This window comes from Oryctolagus cuniculus, chromosome 3 (assembly GCF_051225735.1).
Source record: "Oryctolagus cuniculus isolate XC-2025 breed Fujian yellow rabbit chromosome 3, ASM5122573v1, whole genome shotgun sequence".
Classification (NCBI taxonomy): domain Eukaryota; kingdom Metazoa; phylum Chordata; class Mammalia; order Lagomorpha; family Leporidae; genus Oryctolagus; species Oryctolagus cuniculus.
The window spans coordinates 12086811-12113452 of NC_142869.1; the positions used below are offsets into that span (position 1 = coordinate 12086811).

The 26642-nt window shown below is 39.2% G+C and overlaps 1 protein-coding gene across 15 annotated transcripts in view; it reads right to left on the reverse strand.

Moving 5' to 3' along the window:
• The window catches only part of RHBDD1 (rhomboid domain containing 1), a 224936-nt gene that overhangs the window by 122068 nt on the left and 76226 nt on the right, over positions 1-26642 (reverse strand). For 11 of the 15 annotated variants that reach the window (XR_016231410.1, XR_016231412.1, XR_016231411.1 and 8 more), the window contains exon 6: positions 22790-22933. Coding sequence is in view for 10 of the 15 variants with exons in the window: in XM_070070119.2 (XP_069926220.2) it covers positions 22790-22933 (144 nt within the window). In the remaining 5 variants the exon portion in view is untranslated. Of the gene's footprint in view, positions 1-5420; positions 5479-10170; positions 10669-22789; positions 22934-26642 lie in introns of those variants that run through there. The other 4 variants (XM_070070123.2, XM_070070124.2, XM_070070114.2 and 1 more) reach the window with 2 other exon arrangements.

Here is a 26642-nt window from a genome sequence, read left to right on the forward strand (position 1 = left end):
ACAGTTTCCCATATGGCCAACTTGCAGGCCCCGTGGTACAGTGTAGGTGAGGGAATGACAACTCTGCCTGATTTTCACAAGACAGCCAGAGTGTGATTGTGGCCATTTGCCTTTCAGAAGAATCTAAGAAAAGATGCATGAGTTACTCCACATGTCAGTAAGGGTTTCCAGTTTTAACCAATACACATGCTCCTGGCTGGCAGACAGAAGTTGAAAAGGAAAGAGCTTTGTACCCAGTGCCAGCTGAATTAGGTGGCAGGCTATTAAAAAAGGGGTGGGGGGAGCAAATTGCATATGGAGGGATGTGGGGTGTTTGAGAGAAAAAAAATGCAGAGAGCTAATGCTCCCAGTTGGCATCTGCCTTTTGACTCAGAGAAAGATGGCTCTTTTCCAAAACTTCTCTGACTATAGTATCAGCTGCCTCTTGGACTTGCTTATAAAAGCTGAGACTGTCAGCAGAATAAGACAAGATTTTTGTTAACAGCAGTGATGTGCAAGGCCCTTGAAATGATAGGAATTTCAGTTTTTCTTCTATAGAGGCTACTTTGGTTTTATTGTTCTTGGCAGGAGCTTAGGGACATGTAATTTTGGCCAGGTACTATTAAGATATATGATAATGGCAAACTCCGAGTTTAGAGCTGATACCTTGATTCGACTGGTATTCTTTCTACCACATGCATTTCCATTTGTCAGTCCTTCCAAAACTCAATAATACAGATAACTACTTCATTAACATCTTAATCTGAAAACTGGGAATGAAAGGGAAAATTAAGTATTTACCCACATTTTATAGAAGGAACTACAATTTCTATCCAGCTCCTAAGAGAAAGGCACCCTTGTTTAAAAATAACAATGAGCTGATAAACAAGTGCACAAGGAATGACAGATGATTCAAAGCCCAGGGAAGAATAAGGAATGCTCCTATATTCCACTCTTAACATGGACAGCTGGAAATAGCATCCCTGCCATCTTGATAATGGACAACTGCAAATTCACAACTTTTGTTGAACCCACTGAAGATTCAGGTAGTAGGGCAACCAGTTAAACCTGCATCTAAACTAACAGATGGACACTTGCTTACTGAGGGCATACCCTGCCAGACACCAGAGAAAGGAATTCAGCCCAGGGTGTTAACAGGTCAGTAAAGGTTGGATCTGGGCTGGCAAGAGAACACAGAATCCATGGAGGCTGTGATGTGAAGGAATACACACTTGTTTTCCTCCTCATCTACAGACCTCATGGAAAAGAAGACTAAGTGCCTGGAAGAAGGACAAGAACCATTGTTTCCCCCCAGGATCTGATGAAAAGCTACTATGGGTGAAACATGGGAAATGGGAAGAAAACAAAATACTACCTAGGAGAGGGGCAAGAAAACTGCAAGGGCCATATCACCAAACCCCAGGACCCAGTGATAGCCTAAAACTAAGGCTGGACCAGAACACTCCAACTCACGCCCCACCAGCAGACCAAAAGCACAGAATAACAAGTCCAGAACAACACTTTGCAAAGAACAGGAGGGTGGGCACACAGCATGCCCAGGTCATGGCATGAAACGAGGACCTGAAACTGAAGATCAAGCAGGCACTAGAAAAAGCTCTCTGGTAAATCAGTCTCATTCAAAAACAAAGGTAGCAGGAAAGAAATGTAAAGCCTCTTTTGAATCCAGAGTAACCACTGCAACAATACATACTCAATATTGTGGTACTACTGTATGATTCAAAATACGGCATTCAGTGGAAGAAGTGGATTATAATCAGTAGGGATATACAAGAGCACTTCAGAAAGCTCACCAGGAGGGTAGGCACTTTACCTAGCAATGATGTCCACTTAGAACGCTCAGGTTCTCTATCAGAACACCTGGCAACGCTCGGCTCAGACTGCCTGACTCCAGCTTCCTGCTAATGCAGACCCCAAGAAGCAGCTATCATGACTCTAGTAACTGGATTCCTTAGACCCATGAGGGAGAGCTGCATTTTGTTCCTGGCTCCTCGGTTCAGTCCTGGCCCAACGACTGAGGGCATTTGGAGAATGACTCAGCTGATGAGAGCACACAATCCCATCTTTCAAATAAAAAAGTTAGGGAAAAGGCAATTAAAAGGTGTTTATTTGTTGCAAAAAATTTTGGAAATACAAGTTTGAACTTGGCAAAAAGGAAAAGGATGCTGAATACCCAAAACCAGAGTTTGAAAACCATGAAAAAAAAATGAAAGCTAAATCAGCAAGAGCATAGCTTTCCAAAATAATTGATAATTTTGTCATCATCTGGAATGATGAACACTTCAACTTTAATAAAAGAAAAGAAAAAGAAAAATATAATTTTTAAAGTGAAAACAATTTTGGAAATCCACATATAGGTTTTTGGTAACATGCATTTTCCATAAACTTTATGAAGACCTTGCATGGAAGAGCTGATACAGCATGATCAGCTAAGTTCATCTATTAACATGTATAAAACACTCCACCCAACAATAGCAGAACACACATTCTTTCAGGTCTACTTAGCACTTTTACCGGGATGGACCATAATACATCACAACCAGGTGGAATTTATACTAGGAATGCAAACTTGTTTCAACTATTAAAATCAAAGTAATTTAGCATGTTAATGAACTAAAGAAAAAATACAATTACTTCAACAAATACAGGAAAACTTTTTCAAAGTACCATCTGCAATAGCACATCATGTAGCTGGGTCACTGTTCAATCACCGTGTCAGGCATCAGAGGCTGAAGGCCTCCGGGGTTGGGGGGAGGGATGGGCAATGCAGAGAGTTCCTTGCTCACACTGAGAACATTAAGATCCTTTGTGAGGTTCATGTGCCAGTGCAGATGTGGGTTGTACCCACTGTAGGCTAACCCTGGTCACTGATCACCTTTGAAGAGAGGAAATGAGGTTGCGATTACACCAACAGGTGTGATCACACACACCCTCTCCCCTGCTGACAATAGAGGAGGTCTACCAGGCCAACTTGAGTGTTACCTTGGATTCTTGCCCCACATTGGAGAACTGACCATAGTTCTCTGGCCTCTCACAACACATTCAATGAAGCAGCAGATAGTCCACTAAGCCACAAAGGCATAGTCCAAAGACAAAGCTTATCAGAGGAGAAAACCAACAAGAATTTCCACAAATGCCTAAAAATAAACACAAAAATACAAGAAACAAGAACAAGGAAGACAACATGACTCCTCCAAAGTAACACAACACATCAGTATTAGAATGTGAATAAAAAGAGATTGATGAAATGTCTGAAAAGGAATTCAAAAGAAAGGTCATAGAATCACTCAGAAGCAAGAAGCAAATCCATGAGTTAAAGAAATCCACATATGACATGGATGAAAAAATTCTCCAATAAAATAGAACTTTTGAAGAGAAAACAAACCAACTTAATATGTTATCCCTCTTAGTATTTTTTTTGTTTGTTCTACTTAATACTTTTGGTTGAATACTGTAATCAATACACAATTCTTCTTAAGTGCTGAAACTTAACTGAAAAGTGATCACTGTTAAATATAAGAGTGGAAATAAGAGAGGGAAGAGATGTGCAGTTCAGGACATGCTCAAGCTGACTTACCTTAAACGGTAGAGTTAGAAACATACCAGGGGATTCCAATTCAATCCCATCAAGGTGGCATGTACCAATGCCATCTCACTAGTCCAAGTGATCAATTTCTCTTCACAATTGATCATAATGATAGGACTAAGAACCAAAGGGATCACATAAACAAGAATAGTGTCTGCAAATACTAGCTGATAGAGTAAAAAAGCGAGAGAACGATCCAACATGGGAAGTGAGATACACAGCAGACCCATAGAATGGCAGATGTCCTAAACAGCACTCTGGCCTCAGAATCAGCCCTTAAGGCATGCGGATCTGGCTGAAAAGCTCATAAGAGTATTTCAGGCATGGAAAGCCAAGACACTCTGGAAAAACAACAACAACAACAACAACAACAACAACAACAACAACAAAACCTAAATGAAAGATCTCTGAGTGAGATCCCAGTGGAAAGAATGGGTCATCAAAGAAGGAGGTACCTTTCTCTGAAGGGAGGAGAGAACTTCCACTTTGACCATGGCCTTGTCCAAATATGATCAGAGTCGGTGAACTCAGGGGGCTTCCATAGCCTTGGCAGCTCATGACAAGAGCCTAGGGTGATTACTGATGCCATAAACAAGAGGGTCAATTTGTTAAGTCAACAACAGGAGTCACTGTGCACTTAATCCTCATGTAGGATCTCTGTCCTTAGTGTGCTGTACATTGAGATTTAATGCTATAACTAGTACTCAAACAGTATTTTTCACTTTATGTTTCTGTGTGGGAGCAAACTGTTGAAATCTTTACTTAATGTATGCTAAACTGATCTTCTGTATATAAAGAGAATCAAAAATGAAGCTTGATACGAATGGAAGGGGAGAGGGAGTGGGAAAGGGGAGGGTTGCGGGTGGGAGGGACGTTATGGGGGGGAAGCCATTGTAATCCATAAGCTGTACTTTGGAAATTTATATTCATTAAATAAAAGTTAAAAAAAGAGAAGAAAAGAAACTTAAATATCAGAATGAAGAACTCTGTATGTCAAATAGATAATAAAGTGCAAAGATATAACAATGGACTTGGTGAGGCAGAAGAAAGAATATCCAAAGACAAATCTAGAAGAGAGTATGCAGAAGACAAATCTTTGGAAATGTCTCAATCAGACCAAAAAAAAAAAAAAGGAATAAGAAATTCAAAAAATTAAAAACAGCATTTGAGATTTATGAAATATGATCAAATGAGCCAACATACGGGTCTTAGGAGTTCCTGAAGTTGTTGAAAGAGAGAAAGGATTAGAAAGTCAATTCAGGCCGGCTCCGCAGCTCACTAGGCTAATCCTCTGCCTGTGGCGCTGGTACACCTGGTTCTAGTCCCAGTTGGGGTGCTGAATTCTGTCCTGGTTGCTCCTTTTCCAGTCCAGCTCTCTGCTGTGGCCTGGGAAGGCAGTGGAGGATGGCCCAAGTGCTTGGGCCCTGCACCTGCATGGGAGACCAAGGGGAAGCACCTGGCTCCTGGCTTGGGATCAGTGCAGCATGCCGGCCACAATGCGCAAGCCGTAGCGACCACTTAGGGGGTGAACCAACAGAAAAAGGAAGTCCTTTCTCTCTCTCTCTCTCTCTCTCTCTCTCTCTCTCACTGTCTAACTCTGCCTGTCAAAAGATAAAAAAAAAGAAAAAAAAAAAGAAAGCCTATTCAGTGAAACAATAACAGAAAATTTTCCAAATTTGCAGAAAGACAGGGACATCCAAATACAGGAAGCACACAGAACTCCTAATACATATGATCAGAAAAGATCTTCACCATGACACATTGTAGTCAAACTTTTAACAGTAAAGCATAGAGAAGATTCTAAAATGTGCACAAGAAAAAAGCGAAGTTACCTTCAGAGGATCTCCAATTAGACTCCAATTAGACTCAGGATTTCTCATCAGAAATCCAACAAGCTAGAAGAGAATGGAAAGACAGTCCAAGTCTTAAAAAAAAAAAAAAAACTGTCAACCCAGAATACTGTACCTTGTAAAGGTCTCATTTATAAATGCAAGTGAAATAAAGACTTTCCATAGCAAACAGAAATCGAACGAATTTTTCATCACGCATATGGACTTACAAATGATGCTTAAGGATGTGCTTTACCCAGAAACACAGAGAGATAGTCATCATTATGAAATAATGTGAAGGGAGAAAGTCACCTGGAATAGTACAAAGCAAATCCAAAGCAAACAATAGGAATATTTATGGAAAAAAGGCAGGGCCAAGTCATTACTTATAACAGTAACTTGAATGCAAATGGCTAAATTCTCCAACTGAAAGACTGGCTGAATTTATATGAAAAAAAAAAAACAAAAAACAAAAAAAAAAAAAAACAAGACCCTGGGGCTGGAACTGTGGCATAGCAGGTAAAGCTGCCACTTGCAGTGCTGGCATCCCAATATGGGCACCCGTTTGAGACCTAGCTGCTCCATTTCCAATCCAGTTCTCCGTTATGGCCTGGGAAGGCACTCAAAGATGGCCCAAGTCCTTGGGCCCCTGTACCTGTGTGGGAGTCCCAGCAGAAGCTCCTGGCTCCTGGCTTCAGATCAGCCCAGCTTCAGCCATTGCAGCCATTTGGGGAGTGAACCAGTGGATGGAAGACCTCCCTCTCCCTCTCCCTCTCCCTCCCCCTCCCCCTCTCCCTCCCCCTCCCCCTCCCCCTCCCCCTCCCCCTCCTCCTCCCCCTCTCCCTCTCTCCCTCGGCTTCTCTGTAACTCTGCCTTTCAAATAATAAATGAATAAATCTTTACTTAGAAAAAGAGACTCCTCTATTTGCTGCCCACAAAAACAAACCTCACCAACAAAGATGCATGAACACTAAAAGTTAAATTATGTAACAATTGATATCACAGAATGAAAAAGAATTGGGGCCAGCACTGTGGTGTAGCAGGTGAAACCACTGCCTGTAGTGCCAGCATCCCATATGGGCACTGGTTCAAGTCGTAGCTGCTTCACTTCTGATCCAGCTCTCTGCTATGGGCTGGGAAAGCAGTAGAAGATGACACAAGTCCTTGGGCCTCTGAACCCACATGGGAGACCCAGAGGAAGTTCCTGGCTCCTGGCTTCAGATCCACGCAACTCCAGCCCTTGTAGCCATGTGGGGAGTGAATCAGTAGATGGAAGACCTCTCTCTCTTTCTGCCTCTGTTTCTCTGTAACTCTGCATTTCAAATAAATAAATAAATCTTTTAAAAAAGGAAATAAAAATAATTATCAATATTTTCAGCAAACAGCTATATGCTGGCAAATTGGAAAATCTGGAAGAAATGGATAGATTTCTGAACACATACAATCTACCAAAACTGAGTCATGAAGACACTGAAAACCTAAACAGACCAATAACCAAGACAGAGATTGAATCAGTAATAAAGCCATTCCCTACAAAGAAAGGCCCAGGACCAGATGGCTGCATTGCTGAGTAGAAGTATGAAAGAAGATTCCTTATACCTTACACAAAAATCAACTCAAAATGGATCAAGGATCTAAATCTATGATCTGATACTGTCAAATACTAGAGGAGAACATTGGGGAACCTCTGCAAGACATTGGCATAGGCAAAGACTTCTTGGAAAACACCCTAGAAACACAGGCAACCAAAGTAAAAATAGACAAATGGGACTACATCCAGCCAAGAAGCTTCTGCACTGCAAAGGAAACACTTAAGAAAGTGAAGCGGCAACTGACAGAAAGGGAGAAAATATCTGCAAACTATGCAACTGATAAAGGATTAAAACCCAAAGTCTGTAAAGAGCTTGAGAAACTCAACAACAGCAAAACAAAAAAAGCAAACAGGCAAAGACATGAACAGGCATTTTTCAAAAAAGGAAATTCAACTGGCCAATAGACACATGAAAAAATGCTCAGGATCACTAGCCATTAGGGAAATGCGAATCAAAACCACAATGAGGTTTCACTTCACCTCAGTTAGAATGGATCTATAAAGAAATCAAAAAACTATAAATGCTAGTGATGATGTGGCAGAAAAGGTTCACATCCAGTGCTAGTGGGAATATAAACTGGTACAACAAATGTGAAAGACATTATAGAGAAACCTCAGAAATCTGAAGATAGATATATTTTATCAGCCAGCCATCTCCATGAATTTACCCAAAAGAAATGAAATCAGCATATGAAAGAGTGAGTTATCTGTACCTCCAAGTTTACTACAATTCAGTTCACAATAGCTAAGATTTGGAATCAACCCAGATGTCCATCAACCAATGACTAGCTAAAGAAAATTGGTATATGACATACATATGAAATATTACTCAGCCATAAAAAAGAATGATATCCTTTCATAGCAAAATGGATGCAACTGTTATACTTAATAAGTCAATCCCAAAAATATAAATACCATATGTTTTCCCTGAGTGCAAAAAAGTAATTGATAATTATTTGCATTACAATATGAATAAGATTAGCCCTGTTCATAAACTGTTGAGGGAAGATTGTTTAATGTCTAAATGAACTTAATTATTGCCTTGTAATCACACAGGAAATATTTGGATATTACCTTTTCATTGGTTCTATTTCACTGAAAGAAATTATGAATGAATAATTGGCAAAAAACTGTATATGAGTAAAAATGATCATTTTCCATTCAATTTTTATTTATAGCCATTGTCTATATTTTCGATAAACTAGGGTCTTTTTTGCATTTCACTTGTTAAACTTATTTGGTGAAGTATTAAGTCTTTTTACTGCAATGGAAATTTAAATTTAAAATATGCTATCTCAAGAACAATAGAATAGAAAGAAAGATGGAAGGATGGTAGGAAGGAGGGAGGGATGGAGAGAGGAAAGAAATTATCAGTTTGTTCTTAGGCTTGTACCTACAAATCATTTTGAATTTGTTAAAAATTAACTAAATACGAAATAAAAAAAATGTCACTTTTTCCCAAACTTATCTCTAGGGTCAAAATCCTAGCAGATACATGTAAGCTCTTTACAAAATTTATATGGAAAGGCCAAAGAACTAGAATAATCAAAGCAATTTGGAAAAAAAAAAAAAAAAAAAAACCTGAGGATTCATATTACCTGATTTCAAGACTGAGTATAAAGTTAATGAAATCAATGAGTACAGTATTCATGAACAGATAGATTTTCACATAGATAAAGGGCAAGTAATACAGATTCATGTAGATATAGTCAGGGGCCGGCGCCATGGCTCAGTAGGTTAATCCTCTGCCAGCAGCACCGGTATCCCATATGGGCAACAGTTCTGGTCCCGGCTGCTCCTCTTCCAATCCAGCTCTCTACTATGACATGGGAAAGCAGTAAAAGATGGCCCAAGTGCTTGGGCCCCTGCACCCACGTGGGAGACTAGGAGGAAGCACCTGGCTCCTGTCTTCAGATCGACGCAGCTCCGGCAGTTGCAGCCATCTGGGGAGTGAATCAATGGAAGGAAGACCTTTCTCTCTGTCTCTCTCTCACTGTCTGTAACTCTACCTCTCAAATAAATAGATAAAATCTTTAAAAATAAATAAATAATATAGTCAACTGTTATTTGACAAAGATACAAAGGAAATTCAATGCAGAAAAAATAGCATTTTCAATAGATGGTGCTGAAATGTTTGGAAGTGCAGAGGCAAAAAATGAATCTTATTTCTCGCCCATATTAATGATTTCTTGACCTAAATATAAAACTATGAATCTCCCAGTGGAAATTATAAGGTAAAATCTTGATGATCTAGGGTTATGCAAAGTATTCTTAGTCATTAATTCTTAGATATAAATTTGATTTTTGAAAATTTCATAAATTGTACTTTATAAAAATTGAAAACTTTTGTTTTAAAAAATAGCAGAGGTCACAGATCAGGGAAAATATTCTCAAATCACATATCTAATAAGGTATTTACATCAGAATATATAAAGAATTGTCTAAACTCAATAAAAGGAAGTGGGTGTTTAAACTAGCAGTTAAAACACCTGCCTTCCACCTGGGAGTGCCTGGGTTCAATATCTAGCTCAGGCTCTAATTTCACCTTCCAACTGATGCAGATCCTTGGAGGCAGCATGTTATGGCTCAAGTGATTGGTACCCTGTCACCCATCTGGGAGACCAGATTTAGTTTGTTTCTGGCTCCAGTCCCGATCCAGACCTGGATCTTAAAGGCATTTGGGGAGTGAACCAGGCAAGGAGAACTTTCTGTCTGTCTGCTTGCCTCTCTGTTTCTCTGCCTCTCACATAAATTAAAAAAAAAAAAAAATTCAAGAAGACAATCCAATAAAAAATAGCCAAAATAATGAAACAGATACTTCAGCAAAGAAGACATCTAGGAAAGAAACATTATTAGTCATTAGAGAAATGCAAATTAAAACTACAACCTGACACTGTTATACTGGAATGAATAAGATACTGGACAAGATGAAAACAACTGAAAATACCAGGTGCCAGCGAGTATCTGGAGCTATTGGTTACACTCACTCTCCATATATACTGTGAGCAGGAATGGAAGATGAATATACAGTCACTTTGGAAAGCAGTTTGGCAGGTTTTTTTTTTTTTTTTTAAATAAAGTTAAACATACTCTTACCATATGATCCAGCAAACCCACTCCTAGGTGTTTACTCAAATGAACTGAAAATTTATGTCCACACAAATATCTGTATGTGAATTTTTATGGCAGTTTAATTCACAAATGCCCAGATATACAAGCAACCCAAATGTCTTCCAACTGGTGAAGTGGTTAAAAGCAAACAAAACCTGTGGTATATCTATACAACAGAATATGACTCAACAGTGAAAGGGAACAAATTATCAACACACTTAAAATTGGGATAAGTAGCCGGCGCCGTGGCTCAATAGGCTAATCCTCCACCTTGCGGCGCCGGCACACCGGGTTCTAGTCCCGGTTGGGGCGCCGGATTCTGTCCCGGTTGCCCCTCTTCCAGGCCAGCTCTCTGCTATGGCCAGGGAGTGCAGTGGAGGATGGCCCAGGTGCTTGGGCCCTGCACCCCATGGGAGACCAGGAAAAGCACCTGGCTCCTGGCTCCTGCCAGGATCAGCGCGGTGCGCCGGCTGCAGCGGCGGCCATTGGAGGGTGAACCAGCGGCAAAGGAAGACCTTTCTCTCTCTGTCTCTCTCTCTCACTGTCCACTCTGCCTGTCAAAAATAAAAAAAAAAAAAAAAAAAATTGGGATAAGTCAGAAATGTACTTTCTTCAGTGAAAGAAGTAAGACCTGAAAAGCTAAATATTGTAAGATTCCATTTATATGACATTTAGAAAACATAAGGAGACGGAAAAGACCAGTGCTTGGACAAAGGTCAAGTGAGAGAGAATTTTGAAGAATAATGCATGGCTCTGCATCTTGATTTTTTGTGTGAATACACAACTGTATGCTTTTCTCAAAATTCATGTAATTACAAGGAGTAAATTTTACTATAAAGAAATTTTAAAAATAAAAAATTAACAAGAAACTCAACAAATTGTTGCTAATTTTGCAGTTCATCAAAGACTACAAATACCATTAGTTAGAATGTTGTTGGGAGACTATTTATGCAGTGCTATAGTAAGACCTCCTCCAGGATGTTCTCAGAGGAAAGGGAAGAATGCATCTTTAGATCCAGTGACTACATGAATGGTCAAACAGCATGATTTGTGGGATGGCCTGACACTGTGTATTTCTTGATATAATGCAATATAAAGAACAGAGCATTATCTATGACATATTCTTGCTAAAAATGTTTGACCTGAATTTGATGAAGTCCACAACTGTTAGTGCCAATATACAGGAAACACAGACTAAGTTAAATAGCACCAGGAAGAAATAACCAGAAAAAACGTAAGATTTCTATAATTCAACGATCTTGGTTTCCTGGCGGAAACAAGCCGTGGAAAAAAGTAGTACATGATTTCACATTAGGAGGAAAACCAAAGGCAACATTGGAATCTTGAAAAACAGACTAGGACAGGCACTCTTTTGAGAAATGTGGGGACTATTTTATTTGGGCTATCAGAGGTTTTAAGGAAATTACCGTTAATTTCCTTTGATGCGACAGTGGAACTGTATTAACAGAGTGTTCCTTACACTCAGGAGATACACACTGAAATATTTAGAGGCAAAGTATCAGCATGTCTGCAACCTAGTTTCAAAGAGTAGAGTTCCAACAATTCCAGAGGCTCTCTCCTCTCCCCTCCCCTCCCCTCCTCAGAGCCCCCCCCCTCTCTCTCTCTCTCTCCCTCCCTCCTTCCCTCCCTCTCTCTCACACACATACACACAAACACACTGTCATTTATATGTAATATATATAAATATATTATATATACACACACTTCAATCAAATAAATAAATTTGGAACATACTGCAAACTACATCCCTTCTAAGGTCCCCCATGACACTGGGAATACTGAGGATTAGAATTAGCTCTACAATTAAAAACTCAATGTATTAAATGAATGTAAAACCGTTTGACCACAGAATCTTATTTTTGATGAATGCTTTAAACAGCATATGGAACTAGTTTAAAAAATTGATCTAAAAAAAAAACTTCTTGAAGTATACTATTCAACAACAGATGATAGCAAAGGAAGCAGTTTTAAAAATTGCTTCTTTCAATTTCAATTTTATCATCCTTAATATATCTTATGAATGTCTTAAGACACCAAGGAAACATTTTCTAATGGACTTTATTATTTTTCACTCTTTTTTTCCTATGGGAAAATATTTGGTTTGAGTTTGATTATTTCAGAAAATTCTGACTGTATGTCATATACTAACCTGCACTTTGATTATTTTGTTCAATAATTATATTATAATCATATTTTTATAACATTAAACTTTTCAAAAATATTATTTGTAATAAATGTACCTTATTTTAGAATTAAATCATAACTCACTTAAACCTTGACCATTTTTTGCAAATTTCCATTTAATTAAGTTTATGATAGTACATATAATAATGAAATAAATAACACACCAAAATATTGGACCATATCTGTAATTTCCTCAGGCTAGATTCCTAACCAAGGAATCACTGAATAAAAGCCCATGGATTATACATTTCTAGTGTATTTGTTTTCCATAAACCTTATACCAAATTACATTCTCTTATCAGCAGTCAGTGAGTAACAGTAAATACAGGGAGATAACAAAAAATTAGGTAACTCTCTACTAATACATAGCAAATTACTTCTAGATATATATCACTCATTTCTAAGTCTTTTTAAAAATTGTATGTTCAAATTACTTTCTATTTTTCTAATAAGAGTTAGTGTTAATTATTACCTTGTATGAGTTCTCTATATAGTCAAAATTTTTGTTAGAAAATCCATTCTTCTCCTCTTCTGTACTTTTCTACTCAGAAAGTTCTATATCCAAAAATTCTATTCAGAAAGTTCTATATCCAAAAATCAAGAATTTACTCACCTATATTTCTTCTTTTCATGGTTTCTATTTTAAAAAGTATTTATTTCTATATTTCATCCAATTAGATTAGAAAAGAAGTAGATGCTGTGACCAGGATATAACCTGACTTTACCCCCAAGACAATTTATTTAGCAATGTCAGATTTCTATTCCTTAAAATAAAAGACTAGATATGCTCACAGTAGCAGAGTCAGCTGTAATATAAAATGCCAAATAAGGAACTATGTTTCAGATGTATCAACTATTTCAATGACAAATGTTACCTACTGGGTGCTTTTGTAGTTTCCTGTGAATGAAAAGAAAAGAATGCTTTAAATCCAAAAAATATACCCATAGGATGAAAGGAAAAGGAGAGAGGAAAAAAAGCTGACTGTTAAAATGAGAGGTGAAATGGTGAAAATAATTCAGTAAAACTCTTAATATCTTGGTCCCAGCAGTTTTACACTATAAATTACTTCTGAAATTGGAACCAATCAGAGCTGTGCTGTAGTGAGTCAAGCTGCTGCCTGCAAAACTGGCATCCCATATGGGTGTGCTGGTTCCTGTTCTGATTGCTCCACTTCTTCTTTCTTTTTTTTAAAGATTTATTTATTTATTTGAGAGTCAGAGTTACCCAGAGAGAGGAGAGGCATAGAGAGAGAGAAAGAGAGAGAGGTCTTCCATCTGATGGTTCACTCCCCAATTGGCCACAATGACTGAGCTGCGCTGATCTGAAGCCAGGAACCAGGAGCCAGGAGCCTCCTCTGGAGCAGCTGGGTCTCAAACCGGAGCCCATATGGGATGCCAGCACTTCAGGCCAGGGCGTTAACCCACTGTGCCACAGTGCAGTCCCCTGCTCCACTTCTAATCCAGCTCCCTGGTAATGGTCTGAGAAAAGCGTGGAAGATGGCCCAAGTCCTTAGACCCCTGCAACCTACGTGGGAGACCCAGAAGAAGCTCCTGGCTCCTGGCTTCAGCTTGGCGCAGCCCTGGCCATGGTGGCCATCTGAGGAGTGAACTAATGGATGGAAGAGCTCTCTCTCTCCCCTTTTCTCTGTAATTCCTTCAAATAAATAAATAAATCTGACAGATAGAGAGAGAGAGAGAAATTAACTTCATATTCACAAAATAGAAGCCAGATTTCTCCAGACCAAACACAGGCAGAACTACAAACAAAACCCTTAGCTTCAAAATAATTCTAGAAATACTCTTCTCAGTAAGTCTTATTATCTCTAATGTATAAAAATGTTTTTGGCCAGTGCCGCGGCTCACTAGGCTAATCCTCCGCCTAGCGGCACCGGCACACGGGGTTCTAGTCCCGATCGGGGCGCCAGATTCTGTCCCAGTTGCCCCTCTTCCAGGCCAGCTCTCTGCTGTGGCCCGGGAGTGCAGTGGAGGATGGCCCAAGTGCTTGGGCCCTGCACCCCATGGGAGACCAGGAGAAGCACCTGGCTCCTGGCTTCGGATCAGCGCGGTGCGCCGGTCGCAGCGTGCCGGCCACGGCGGCCACTGGAGGGTGAACCAACGGCAAAAAGAAGACCTTTCTCTCTGTCTCTCTCTCTCTCACTGTCCACTCTGCCTGTCAAAAAAATGTTTTTAAAAATATTTATCTAATTATTTTATTTATTTGAAGGAGATGAGAGAGAGAGAGAGATCAATCTCATCTGCTGCTTCACTACCCAAATGCCTACAACCGTCAGGGTTTGGCAGGTCAGTTGAGAGCCCAGGACTCAATCCAGGTCTCCCATGCGGATTATTAGAAATACAAGTACTTGAGCGGTCACCTGCTGCCTCCCAGGGTGTGCATTAGCAGGAATCTGGATTAGAAGTAGAACTGTGATTCAAACCCAGCCACTTCAAAATGGATGCAGGCATTCCTATCTGCTCAATCCCTGAACTGCTAGGTCAAATGCAGTTAACACTTCTAAAAATCTTTTTTGTTTTAGGTAAAAAATAGTCATTTTATTAACTTTACTGAAATATTTTAACATGATAACAAAACATAAAAAAGATTTAAAATTAATGTTGCAGAAAAATTTCAACTTATTCCTATTGCTTAGTATATTGTTCTAATTTTTTAAAAGAATAAGATTAAAAATTATGAAAAACCAATAGTATTCTCAGATCACTTTCTGGAATCTTTCAACACAGTACATGTGTGTTTTTTTTATTGCTTGTTACTAAATATTTCTATACGACTTATTTTTAAGTAGGAGAAAATAATGTTAACCAGTTACACTAACCAAATAATAAAAGTATTTTTCAGTAATCAGTTTCAGAAATCTGTGCTGACTCCTTTTGATCCACAAAATGTAAGGCTCTTCCTCTGTAGCAGTATTCAAGTCTCTAAAATTTATCCAACATCAGCCATCAGAAGTGGCTTTTATGTCCAGATCTTTAATGCTTATGTCTCTGAGGGGCATGAAGATTAAATTACTTAAGGAAGCCATAGTTTCTTTCTCTTTCTGAAAGATACCTCCACTACTATTACTAACTCCTGGTACTACTATTGCTGGAAGTACTTGACAAACTTTTAGAAATAAAACTACAAAATGTATGCTTGTCTTCTTGCATTTTCTTTCTCTGACTACGTTTACCTTGGGAGATTTCCTGTGTTCCATGTTCAAATGTTCTGATTTTTCCTCTCACTTTTGATCACACTTTAATCATTGTGGAAGCCTTGCTACTGTGGTTACATATTTTCTTAACAGAAAGTAATAATAACTGGAAGTTGTCCCCCTGAATATGGGTCTAAATGTTTTCTCTCATACCAAGAGCCTTGGCTTTTGGGACCATATTTAAAGTCAGCCCACAGTGGGATGGAGATGGGCTATGCAATACCCTGGCTGAGAAGCCCTGCCCTGTCCTACTGCTCCCATGGTATTCATGTCTAGCCCTGCGTCATCAAACCCCTCTGTGCACAGGAGTAGTCACGAGATCTTTTCAACATACAGAATTTCTCCCAGACTTTGGTACTCCACAGCCAAGGCATGCTTCCAGTGAGTGTGATGCTGCTGTCGACTTACTACACGTAATACAGTAATTAAATAATGGCTTCCATGTCTCCCTCTGTTCCTAAGCTCAGCTGTGAGTCTGCTTTGCCTCCAACAGAAGGTGGAGTCTATTTGCCTATGCTGTGCATCTGGGCTGCTCTTGCTACCCTGTTAGCATAACAGAATAAGGTGGAGTGATACTGTGCCACCATAAGCCTTGCTTCTCCCTCTTGGAAACATTAGGCTATGCACTCCTGAATGAGCCAGGCTGGCCTCCTGGATGAGGAGTGACGGCAGTCAGTCAAGCGTATAAATGAGGTCACTGTAGAGCAGCAGCCCCCCAGCTGACCACTGCACATACCTTAATTAGCTCACCAACCAAGATTAAGCAAGCCTGGCCCAGCTGAACACACACTCAAGAGCAAGAATAAATGTTTGCTGTTTTAAACCACACGTTCCAGGGTGATTTGTTACACCATAATAGATTACAGATATATCACATCCCAGTGCTGATAGTCTGATGGTTAAGAAATTCTGACTTATCTCTTCCTCTCCACTTCCTCTGCCACTTTGATAATTTAAGCTCTGGTTTCTTATGCAGAGCATTGTAACAGAGTTTTAAATTTGTCTCCCTGACTTGATAATTGCTGTTGATAATATTCCTCAAAGTCAAAAACTATATTGTTACAATTTATGTATTCTCATCATCTCACATAAAACATGGTACCCCGCAGATGCTTATCCTTTTTTGCAGAATGACTGCTTCCAGATTCATAAAATGCAGCTCTGATCAATCGCTCTCCCATGCAGAGCGCTATTGGCATTTACACCATGTACTGAACCTGGTTTCCATGTAGCATATTTCATTCTAGGGGTTCAGTGATGCAGTCCCAGCCTGGGTTCCTGCTATTCTTCCACGTCTTAATTCCCTATTCAAAAGAGACCTTGGTTGAACACACCTCTTATGTCTGTGCCTATGCTGCTATTCTGGAGTGTCTTTCCCCATTTGGAAATTCTACACAAGGTCCAAATCAAATGGTACCTCCTTTACCTGACAGCTCTGGTTAAGAAAAAGTTCACCCTCTTCTCCCTGCCTCTAGCACTTAGCCTAAGCCTCTCTTAGGTGCTTGATTCTCTAATTACTTGTGGGTTATAAAGTATCTGGTAGGCATATGTCCTTCATGTGGCTGACATTTCTGAGGGCACGTCCCACCTTTTACCTCTCTATGCTGCCTGTTGTACCTAATACAGAACATAAAATGTGATATTCTTGGTATCTCTATTATTTAAAATATTTACCATGTGCTTAGATTACTTGTCTAAAAAATTAGGTTCATAGTTTCTGATAAAAATGGAAGGCCTAACACTAGTACAGTATTTCATTATTTTCATCCCAAGAAGTGTTGAGTCCCTAAGGTAAATAATATTATTTTAAGTAGCATTAATTAATCAATTAATGTACATTTTAATGAAATTCATCCTAACGTATTAAAAATGATACCTTGCCACATGTCAGTTATAGAATGAAAAAGCCACATGTAAATAAAAAAAAATGTGATACAGACTTAGCGCTTTTTCAATGAATTTTCAGCCACCACTACTGCAACAAAACTGTAATACCAAAACTCATAAGCCAAACCCAGAACAAAGGTTGCAGAAGAAATTAGTTCCCATCGTAGAATAATCATCTAGAAAGTCTATTAAGAATACAAATTAGTCATTAATTACCAACAATAACCTTTAATATTCATAGCCTAAATTCTCCAATTAAAATATACAGACTGGATGAGTGGATTAAAAAACAAGACCTATCTATTTGCTGCCCACAAGAAACACAGCTCACTAACAAAGATACACACAGACTGAAAGTGAAAGGATGGAAAAAAGATATTCCATGAGAAGCTGGAATAGTCATCCTAATACACAATACATACTTTAACACAAAAACTTAAAAGTGACAAAGGGGCCGGTGCCGCGGCTCACTAGGCTAATCCTCCGCCTTGCGGCGCTGGCACACCGGGTCCTAGTCCCGGTTGGGGCACCAGATTCTGTCCCGGTTGCCCCTTTTCCAGGCCAGCTCTCTGCTGTGGCCCGGGAAGGCAGTGGAGGATGGCCCAAGTGCTTGGGCCCTGCACCCCATGGGAGACCAGGAGAAGCACCTGGCTCCTGCCTTTGGATAGGCGCGGTGCGCCAGCTGCAGCGCACCGGCCACGGTGGCCATTGGAGGGTGAACCAACGGCAAAGGAAGACCTTTTTCTCTGTCTCTTTCTCTCACTGTCCACTCTGCCGGTCAAAAAAAAACAAAAAAAAGTGACAAAAGGCATTATGTAATGATTAAGGAATTAATTCAACAAGAAGATATGACTACAGTAAATGCGTAAGCACCCCAATGCAAGGGCACTTGGCTATTTAAAACAAATGTTGGGGCCGGTGCTGTGGTTTAGCGGGTAAAGCCTCCTGCAATGCCGGCATCCCATGTGGACGCTTGTTCAAGTCCTGGCTGCTCCACATCTGATCCAGCTCTCTGCTAAAGCCTGGGAAAGCAGTAGAAGATGTCCCAAGTGCTTGGGCCCCTTCACCCACATGGGAAACTCAGAGGAAGCTCCCGGCTCCTGGCTTCAGATCGGCATAGCTCTGGCTTTTGTAGCCAATTGGGGAGTGAACCAGCAGATGGAAGACTTCTCTCTCTCTCTGCCTCTCCTTTTCTCTGTGTAACTCTTTCAAATAAGTAAAAAAACTTAAAAAAAAAAAAAGTTAACAGATCTGTAGACAGAGGCCCCAATACAACAATAATGGGAGACTTCAACATCTCAGTTTCATCAATGGACAGATGAACTAGACAAAAAAGAAAACCAAAAAACAAAAAAGCAAAGAAACAACAGAGATAATCTAAACTACTGATGAAATGGAATAATTGATATCTAGTGGAACACTGCATCCCATAGCTGCTGAATACATGTATTTTTAATCAATGCATGGAATTTTCTCTAGGATATACCATATGCTAGGCCATAAAACAAGTCTCAACAAATTAAAAAAAAAAATTGAAATGATACCATGTATCCTTTTGAACCACAATGGAATGAAGCTGGAAATTAACAACTTGAACTCTAACTACAGACCAATATCCCTAATGAACATACACTCAAAAATCCTCAACAAAATACTGCTAATCAAATCCAACATCAAAAACATCATCCACCTAATCAAGGGATTTATTCCTGATATACAGGGATGGTTCAATATATGGAAATCAATAAATGTGATATATCACAAAAACATATTGAAGGATAAAAAATGTATGATTGGGGCCGGTGCTGTGGCGTAGTAGATAAAGCCACTGACTGCCAGTCCTGGCATCCCATATGGGTGCTGATTCAAGTCCTGGCTGCTCCTCTTCTGATCCAGCTCTCTACTGTGGCCTGAGAAAGCAATGGAGGATGGCCCAAGCACTTGGGGCCCTGCAACCACATGGGAGACCTGGAAGAAGCTCCAGGCTCCAGGCTCCAGGCTTCAGATAAGCCCAGCTCTGGCTATTGTGGCCATTTGGGGAGTGAAACAGTGGACAGAATACTTCTCTCTCTCTGCCTCTGCCTCTCGGTAACTCTGCCTTTCAAATAAATAAATACATCTTTAAAAAAAAGTGTGATTATCTCAACAGATGCAAATATAACATTTGATAAAATACAGAATCTTTTCATAATAAAAACCTTAAGCAAACTGGGTACAGAAGGAACATAACGCAATCAAAGCAATATATGACAAACCCACAGCCAGCATCACATTGAACAGGAAAAAGCTGGAAGTATTTCCATTAAGATCTGGAACCAGACAAGGATGCCCTCTCTCACCATTGCTATTCAATATTGTTCTGGAAGTTCTAGCCAGAGTTATTGGACAAGAAAAAGAACAAAAGGGACACAATTGAGAAAGGAGGCATTCAAACTATTCCTATTTGCAGATGATATAACCCTATACATGGGAGATCCAAAGATTCCACTAAGAGATTACTGGAACCCTAAGAGAATCTGGCAAAAGCTGCAGGATATAAAATTAACACACAAAAATCAATAGTTTTTGTATACACAGACAATGCCATGGCTGAGAAAGACCAGTCTCATTCACAATAGCTACAAAAAAATTAAATACCTGGAGATAAATTTAACCAAGCATGCGAAAAATCTACAATAAAAAATTACAAAACATTAAGGAAAGAAATATAAAAACCAGAAAAATCTTCCAAGTTCATAGACTGAAGAATTAATATCAGCAAAATGATATACTACCCAAAATAATTTACAGATTCAATACAATCCCAATTATAATACTAAAGACGTTCTCTTCAGATCTAGAAAAAAAATGACCCTAAAATTCATATGGAATCACGAGAGACCCTTAATAGCTAAAGCAATCCTAAACAATAAAAATAAAGCTGGAGACATCACAATATCAGATTTCAAAACATACTACAGGGCAGTTATATTAAAAGTAGTCTGGTATCAGCACAAGAATAGACATGTAGATCAGTGGAACAGATTAGAGACTCCAGCAATTAATTCACACATCTTCAACCAAGTAATCTTTGACAAATGAGCTAAAATCACTCCCTGGAGAAGGACAGTCTCTTCAACAAATGGTGCCAGGAAAATTGGATCTGTGCATGCAGATTTATGGAACAAGATGCCAACCTTACACCTGATATAAAAATTGACTCAGGGATCTAACCTAATACCTGAAATCATCAAACTATTTGAGTAAAAAATAAAAATTACTCGAATATAAAGTAAAGGTATTTTACTGCAAGAAATTGGCATTGGCAACAATCGGATAAGACCACAGCAGCACAGATATTAAAGGCAAAAGCAGACAAATGGACATGAAGCTCAGAAGTTTCTGCACAGCAAAGGAAACAGGCAACAAAATAAAGAGGCAACCGACAGAAAGAGAGAAAATATTTGCAAACTATACATCTCTTAAAGGAGTAATATCCAGAATATATAAGGAGTTCCAGAAGCTCAACAATAAAACAATCCAGCTAAGAAATGGGCTAAGGATATAAACAGGCATTTTTCAAAGGATGAAATACAAATGGCCAATTGACATGTAAAAAGATGCTCAGGGCCGGCACTGCGGCTCACTAGGCTAATCCTCCGCCTTGCAGCGCTGGCACACCGGGTTCTAGTCCCGATCGGGGCGCCAGATTCTGTCCCGGTTGCTCCTCTTCCAGGCCAGCTCTCTGCTGTGGCCAGGGAAGGCAGTGGAGGATGGCCCAAGTGCTTGGGCCCTGCACCCCATGGGAGACCAGGAGAAGTACCTGGCTCCTGCCTTTGGATAGGCGCAGTGCACTGGCCGCAGCGCACCAGCCGCGGTGGCCATTGGAGGGTGAACCAACGGCAAAGGAAGACCTTTCTCTCTATCTCTCTCTCTCATTGTCTACTCTGCCTGTCAAAAAAAAAAAAAAAATGCTCAGGATCACTAGCTATCAGGGAAGTCCGAATAAAAACCACAATGAGGTTTTACCTCACCCTACTTAGAATGGCTATCATCCAAAAATCAAAAACTAACAAATGCTGGCAAGGATGTGGGGAAAAAGTTACCCTAAAACACTGTTGGTGGGAATGTAATCTAGTACATACAATATGGAAGATAGTCTGGAGATTCTTCAGAAATCTGAAAATAGATCTACCATATGATCCAACCATTCTGCTCCTCAGAATTTACCCAAGGAAACAAAATCAGCATATGAAAGAGGTATCTGTACCTCCATATTACAGCAGCTCAACTCAAAAGCTATGATAGGGAATCAACCCAGATGTCCATCAACTGATGACCGGATAAAGAAATAATTGTATGTATATGTATATGTAAATACAAACGTACACACACACACACACACACACACATAAGTGATGGAATACTACTCAGCCATAAAAAAGAACGGAATCCTTTCTTTTACAACAAAATGGATGCATTTGGAGACCATTTTGCTTAGTGAAACAAGCCAGTCCAAAAAGACAAATATATATTTTCCTTGATTTGTGGTAACTGATATACAGATACCAAAAATAAAATGTGTATGAGCAAAATTGACATTCTGAGATTTGATTATTGTTTATAGGCCTTGTTTATACTCCTGAGGTACAGTGGTTTTTCTACTTACTTGTTTAATTTCTTTATTTAGTGGAGGGCTAAGCCTGTGATTATAAAGTAAACTGAAAGTATGTCATTGCAAAAATTAAAAGAAAAATAAGAAAGGAATGAGGAGGGAAGGTAGGAGTGAGGGAAGAAAGGAGGGTGGGGTGGGAAGTATCATTATGTTCTTAAAACTGTAGATATGGAATACATGAAATTTGTTTCTTTTACATAAATTTTTAAAAATAAAGAAATACTTCACTAACTAAAAAATAAAAATACAAATTGTTAGACTCTGCCCCCAGAGAGATTGGGTCAACAGCATTAAATCTTGAATTTGAATTCTCAGTCAATGTTACTTTGGGGAAAGATCTGTGGGCAGTGTATGAGCAACATTTTGATAAATGGTGACATAGAGTTCGTTTTACAGGCACGAATTCCTTTTTGTGTGCACCTAAGATTTTATTACTATTATTTCTTAAGTTTCTTGACTTCAATGTCAAAGCACTGAGCAGAGCAGGCCTATAAAAAGAACCACTTTAACAATACATACACAGTCTGGCACCTTATCAGCTTTGGTTGCTGGGAATATGGCATCACACCCCATTCTTCGCAATCACAATCAGCACACATTGTTTTCAGCAACATAGCCTTTTTATAAACTGAAGTTTAACTCGCCACAAATAGTCCTTTTTCAGACCACCTCACCATGTGAGGTGTGCTTTAAAATAACTAAAGGGTGTAAGACTCCTACCTCGGTCCCAGAGGCTGGCTCTTAGTGCTCTGTCCAGCTGCTCCTCTTCACTCAGTCCTGCCGTGTACACATCATAGTTCCTTGGTGCTTGTTCATAGGAACCTGGCCTGCTGTATGGATAATGGTCCTGATATCCCGAGTAGCCTGGAAGCAGAATGAACAGCTTATAGAACACAGCTACAGACTGCTCTTTTGTTTCACACTTTTGCTTTGTGTAAGCAAAAACATGCATATAATTCATGTCATTGAGTATAATAATAGTCCTCAAAATAAGAAAAGATGAACTAGGGAGAATATCTCCATGAGGGTGGGCAATGATAGTCTCATTACTATTCTATCCTCAGGGGCCCAGGAGGGGACTGACACGAACAAATTCTGATGGGCTAATGAGAAAAGGAAATATTAATTTAGGTGGTTAGAGGTCTTGGAAAAGGGCTGACAGGAGTTACGGACATACAGAGTGAATTCTTTCAGCTTGGAGCTATTCAATACTCAGAATTTTTTTGATGAAGTCTTAACCTGAGCCAAGAAAATACTGAAGACACCAGTCAATAAACCCTTACTTTCGTGTGGCCCCCAAACAATGAGAAGCAGACCAATGTTTAACACATACAATATAAAATTTCTGTGTGAGGAATTATACTTCAGAGAATAATAACAAGGTCGAGGTGCACTAGCCAATGTCTGTCTCTGTGATCATAATTCTGCATCAGACATTGTAGTCTCTATGAACAAAACTTCAATTTTTAAAAAAGATTTATTTATTTATTTGAAAGTCAGAGTGCTACAGAGTAAGAGAGAAACACAGAAAGAGGTATCTTCTATCGCTGGTTCACTCACCAAATGGCCTTAACAACCAGGGCTAGACCAAGTCCAACACAGAGTCCAGGAACCCCATAGGTCTCTTTCTTGGGTGGCAGGGGCCAAGTACCTGGGCCATCCTCAGATGCTTTCCCAAGCACATTAGCAGGGAGCTGGATCAGAAGTAGAACTGACAGAACTTGAACTGGCACTCCCATATGGGATGCAAATGTTGTAGGTATTTTGAGATAAACTGCTATGCCACAATTTCAGCCTGGTGAATGGCACTTTCCAAAAATCAGAGTACCTGGATTCTATACCCAGCTTCACTCCTGACTCTGGCTTCCTGCTGATGCAGATCCTGGGAGGCAGTGGTGTAACTCGGTTCCTGCCACCCACACGGAGATTTGGATTGAGTTCCTAGCACCCTGCTTCAGACCGACCAGCCCCAGGCTGTTGTGGGTGTTTGAGGAATGTTTCTTTCTCTCTCTTTCTCTCCCTCTTGCTCCCTCCCTCCCCTTTTTCCTCTCATAATAAATAAATAACTAAATATTTAAAAATCTGCTAGATAAAAGAAATAACCTAATCATTAAATAATGCTTTATGTGTCAAACTCAGATATTGCAATAATGACGATCGGTAAGACAGAAAAATTCACTTTTGCAAGATAATTCCATCAAACTTTCCTGTCAGTTTAATTGCCAACAATAACAGAAGTCATTTGGAAAATAATTTTTTCCTATAGAAGATGATAAATCTTATTCTGGAGTAATGAGAGAGAAGTTACAGTCTGTTTCTTTTTTTCTCTTCTCAATATCATAATCTATGAAGATGATATTTCAAATGTTTAATATGTTTTTTGCTGTTGATGAAAATTCCTAACCTTTACTATGTTGTGTTATGCATTTCCATATCAACCAACATAGTACCTGACTGAGTTATGGTTTTAATAAGAAAATAGAAAAAAAAAAGCACAATCAAATACAGAACAGGAACACTACACAGCAGCACTAGTTGAGATTTCATATTCACAATTTTTGTATTGGTCATGGATAAAATACTTCCTTAATATAAGATTAAAAGGGAAACATCTTATTTCTCATAAAAATTGCCAGCACTCTAGTCTTCATTTTTGCAGAAGCACTGAAATGACAATAAAACGCACTAGTTTCAGCTGATAAGCTAATATAATTATGTGTTTATTTAAATTATTTGTCTATTGATGATGTTTTTGTAACAGCGTTGTTGAGATACAATTGACTGCTATGGTTGGAGCGTGTCCTCACAATTCATATGTTAGAAACATAATCCCCAAAGTCTTACACTGATATTATTTGGAGGTAGGGCCTTGTGGAAGTAATAAGGATTATACAAGGTCATTAAGGTTGGGCCGCACGATGGCATTAGATGGCATTTATAAGAAGAGGAACAATGATGCTCACTACATTAGCTGTGATGCAACAAGAAGGCCCTCATCAGAGCCAACAAGATGCCAGCACCATGCTCTTGGACTTCTCAGTCCCAAAAGCCATGAGCTAAATAAACCCTTATTCTTTATGAATTAAGTATTTTGTTACAATAATAGAAAACAGACTAAAACATTGGAAAACCATAGAATTAATTCACCATCTAAAAATGTATGACTCAATGGTTTTTGGTATAGTCACACAGTTGTACTAATATCACCACAATCAAGTTTTAACACTTTCCTCATCCCAGAAATGAAATATGTACCCTTTAGTTAATATCTTTCTATTTCCCATTCTTCTCATCTCTAAAAAACCACTACACCTACTTTCTTTTTCAAAAAAAAAAAGATTTATCTATTTATTTATTTGAAAGTCAGAGCTACACAGAGATAGAAAGAGAGGCAGAGAGGCAGAGAGGCAGAGAGAGAGGGAGGGAGGGAGGGAGGGAGGGAGAGGGAGAGGGAGGGGGAGAGGGAGAGAGAGGTCCTCCATCTGCTGGTTCACTCCCCAATTGGCCACAATGGCTGGAGTGCTCCAATCCGAAGCCAGGAGCTTCCTTTAGGTCCCCAACTCGGGCACAGGGGCCCAAGGACCTGGGTGATCTTCCACTGCTTTCCCAGGCCATAGCAAAGAGCTGGATTGGAAGTGGAGCAGCTGGGTCTCGAACCGGCACTGCAGGTGGCGACTTCACCTGGTACGCCACAGCGCTGGCCCCATACCTCTACTTTCTATTTCTATAAATGTGCCCATTCTGGATAATTCATGCAAATAGAATAAAATAATATACATTTATATCTGGTTCATTTCACTTAGCATGTTTTCAAGACTCCTCAATGTGTCATGAATCTTTCTATGGTCAAATAATATTCCACTGTTTACACAGCCCACATTTTACCTATACATTAGTTAGTGGACTTTTGGATTATTTGTATCTTTTGATTATGATAAACAATGCTGTCACAAACATTTGTGAGCCAGTTTTTTTTTGTGGACATATGCTTTTATTTCTCTTGAGTATAAAACTACAAGTGGAACTTCTGGATCAAAAGGCAATTTTGTTGAACTGTTTGAGGAAGTGCCAGAATGTTTTCCAAAGTGATTGTACCATTTTACATTCCCACAAGCAGCATACAAGCATTCTAATTTCTCTGTGTCTTCACAAACACTTGCTGCTATCTGTGTTTTTAATTACAGTCATTCTAGTGAGTTTGAAGAATATCTTTTCATGGTTTTGATAGCTAATGATATTGAACATCTTTTTAAATATCTACTGGCTGGCCACTAACATAGCTTCTTTGGAAAAGTGTCCACTCGAGTATATTGCCCATTTCAAATTTGATTATTATGATACTCTTCTAATTTGGTTCTATTTTGCTGAGTGTTCTGGAAAATAGAAAATTTAAGTAACCTTAAATAAGTGTTAAGGATTCTGAAGGCTAATTGCGAAAAGTCTTGTTCCTAATGCAGTAAAAATCAGTGAGGACTTACTATGTCCAATAACCCAGCTTCCATATTCTTCCCATTTTTCTTGTCAGAATATTAGCAATTTGATATTTGGAACATGAGAAGGAGGTAAGTAAATT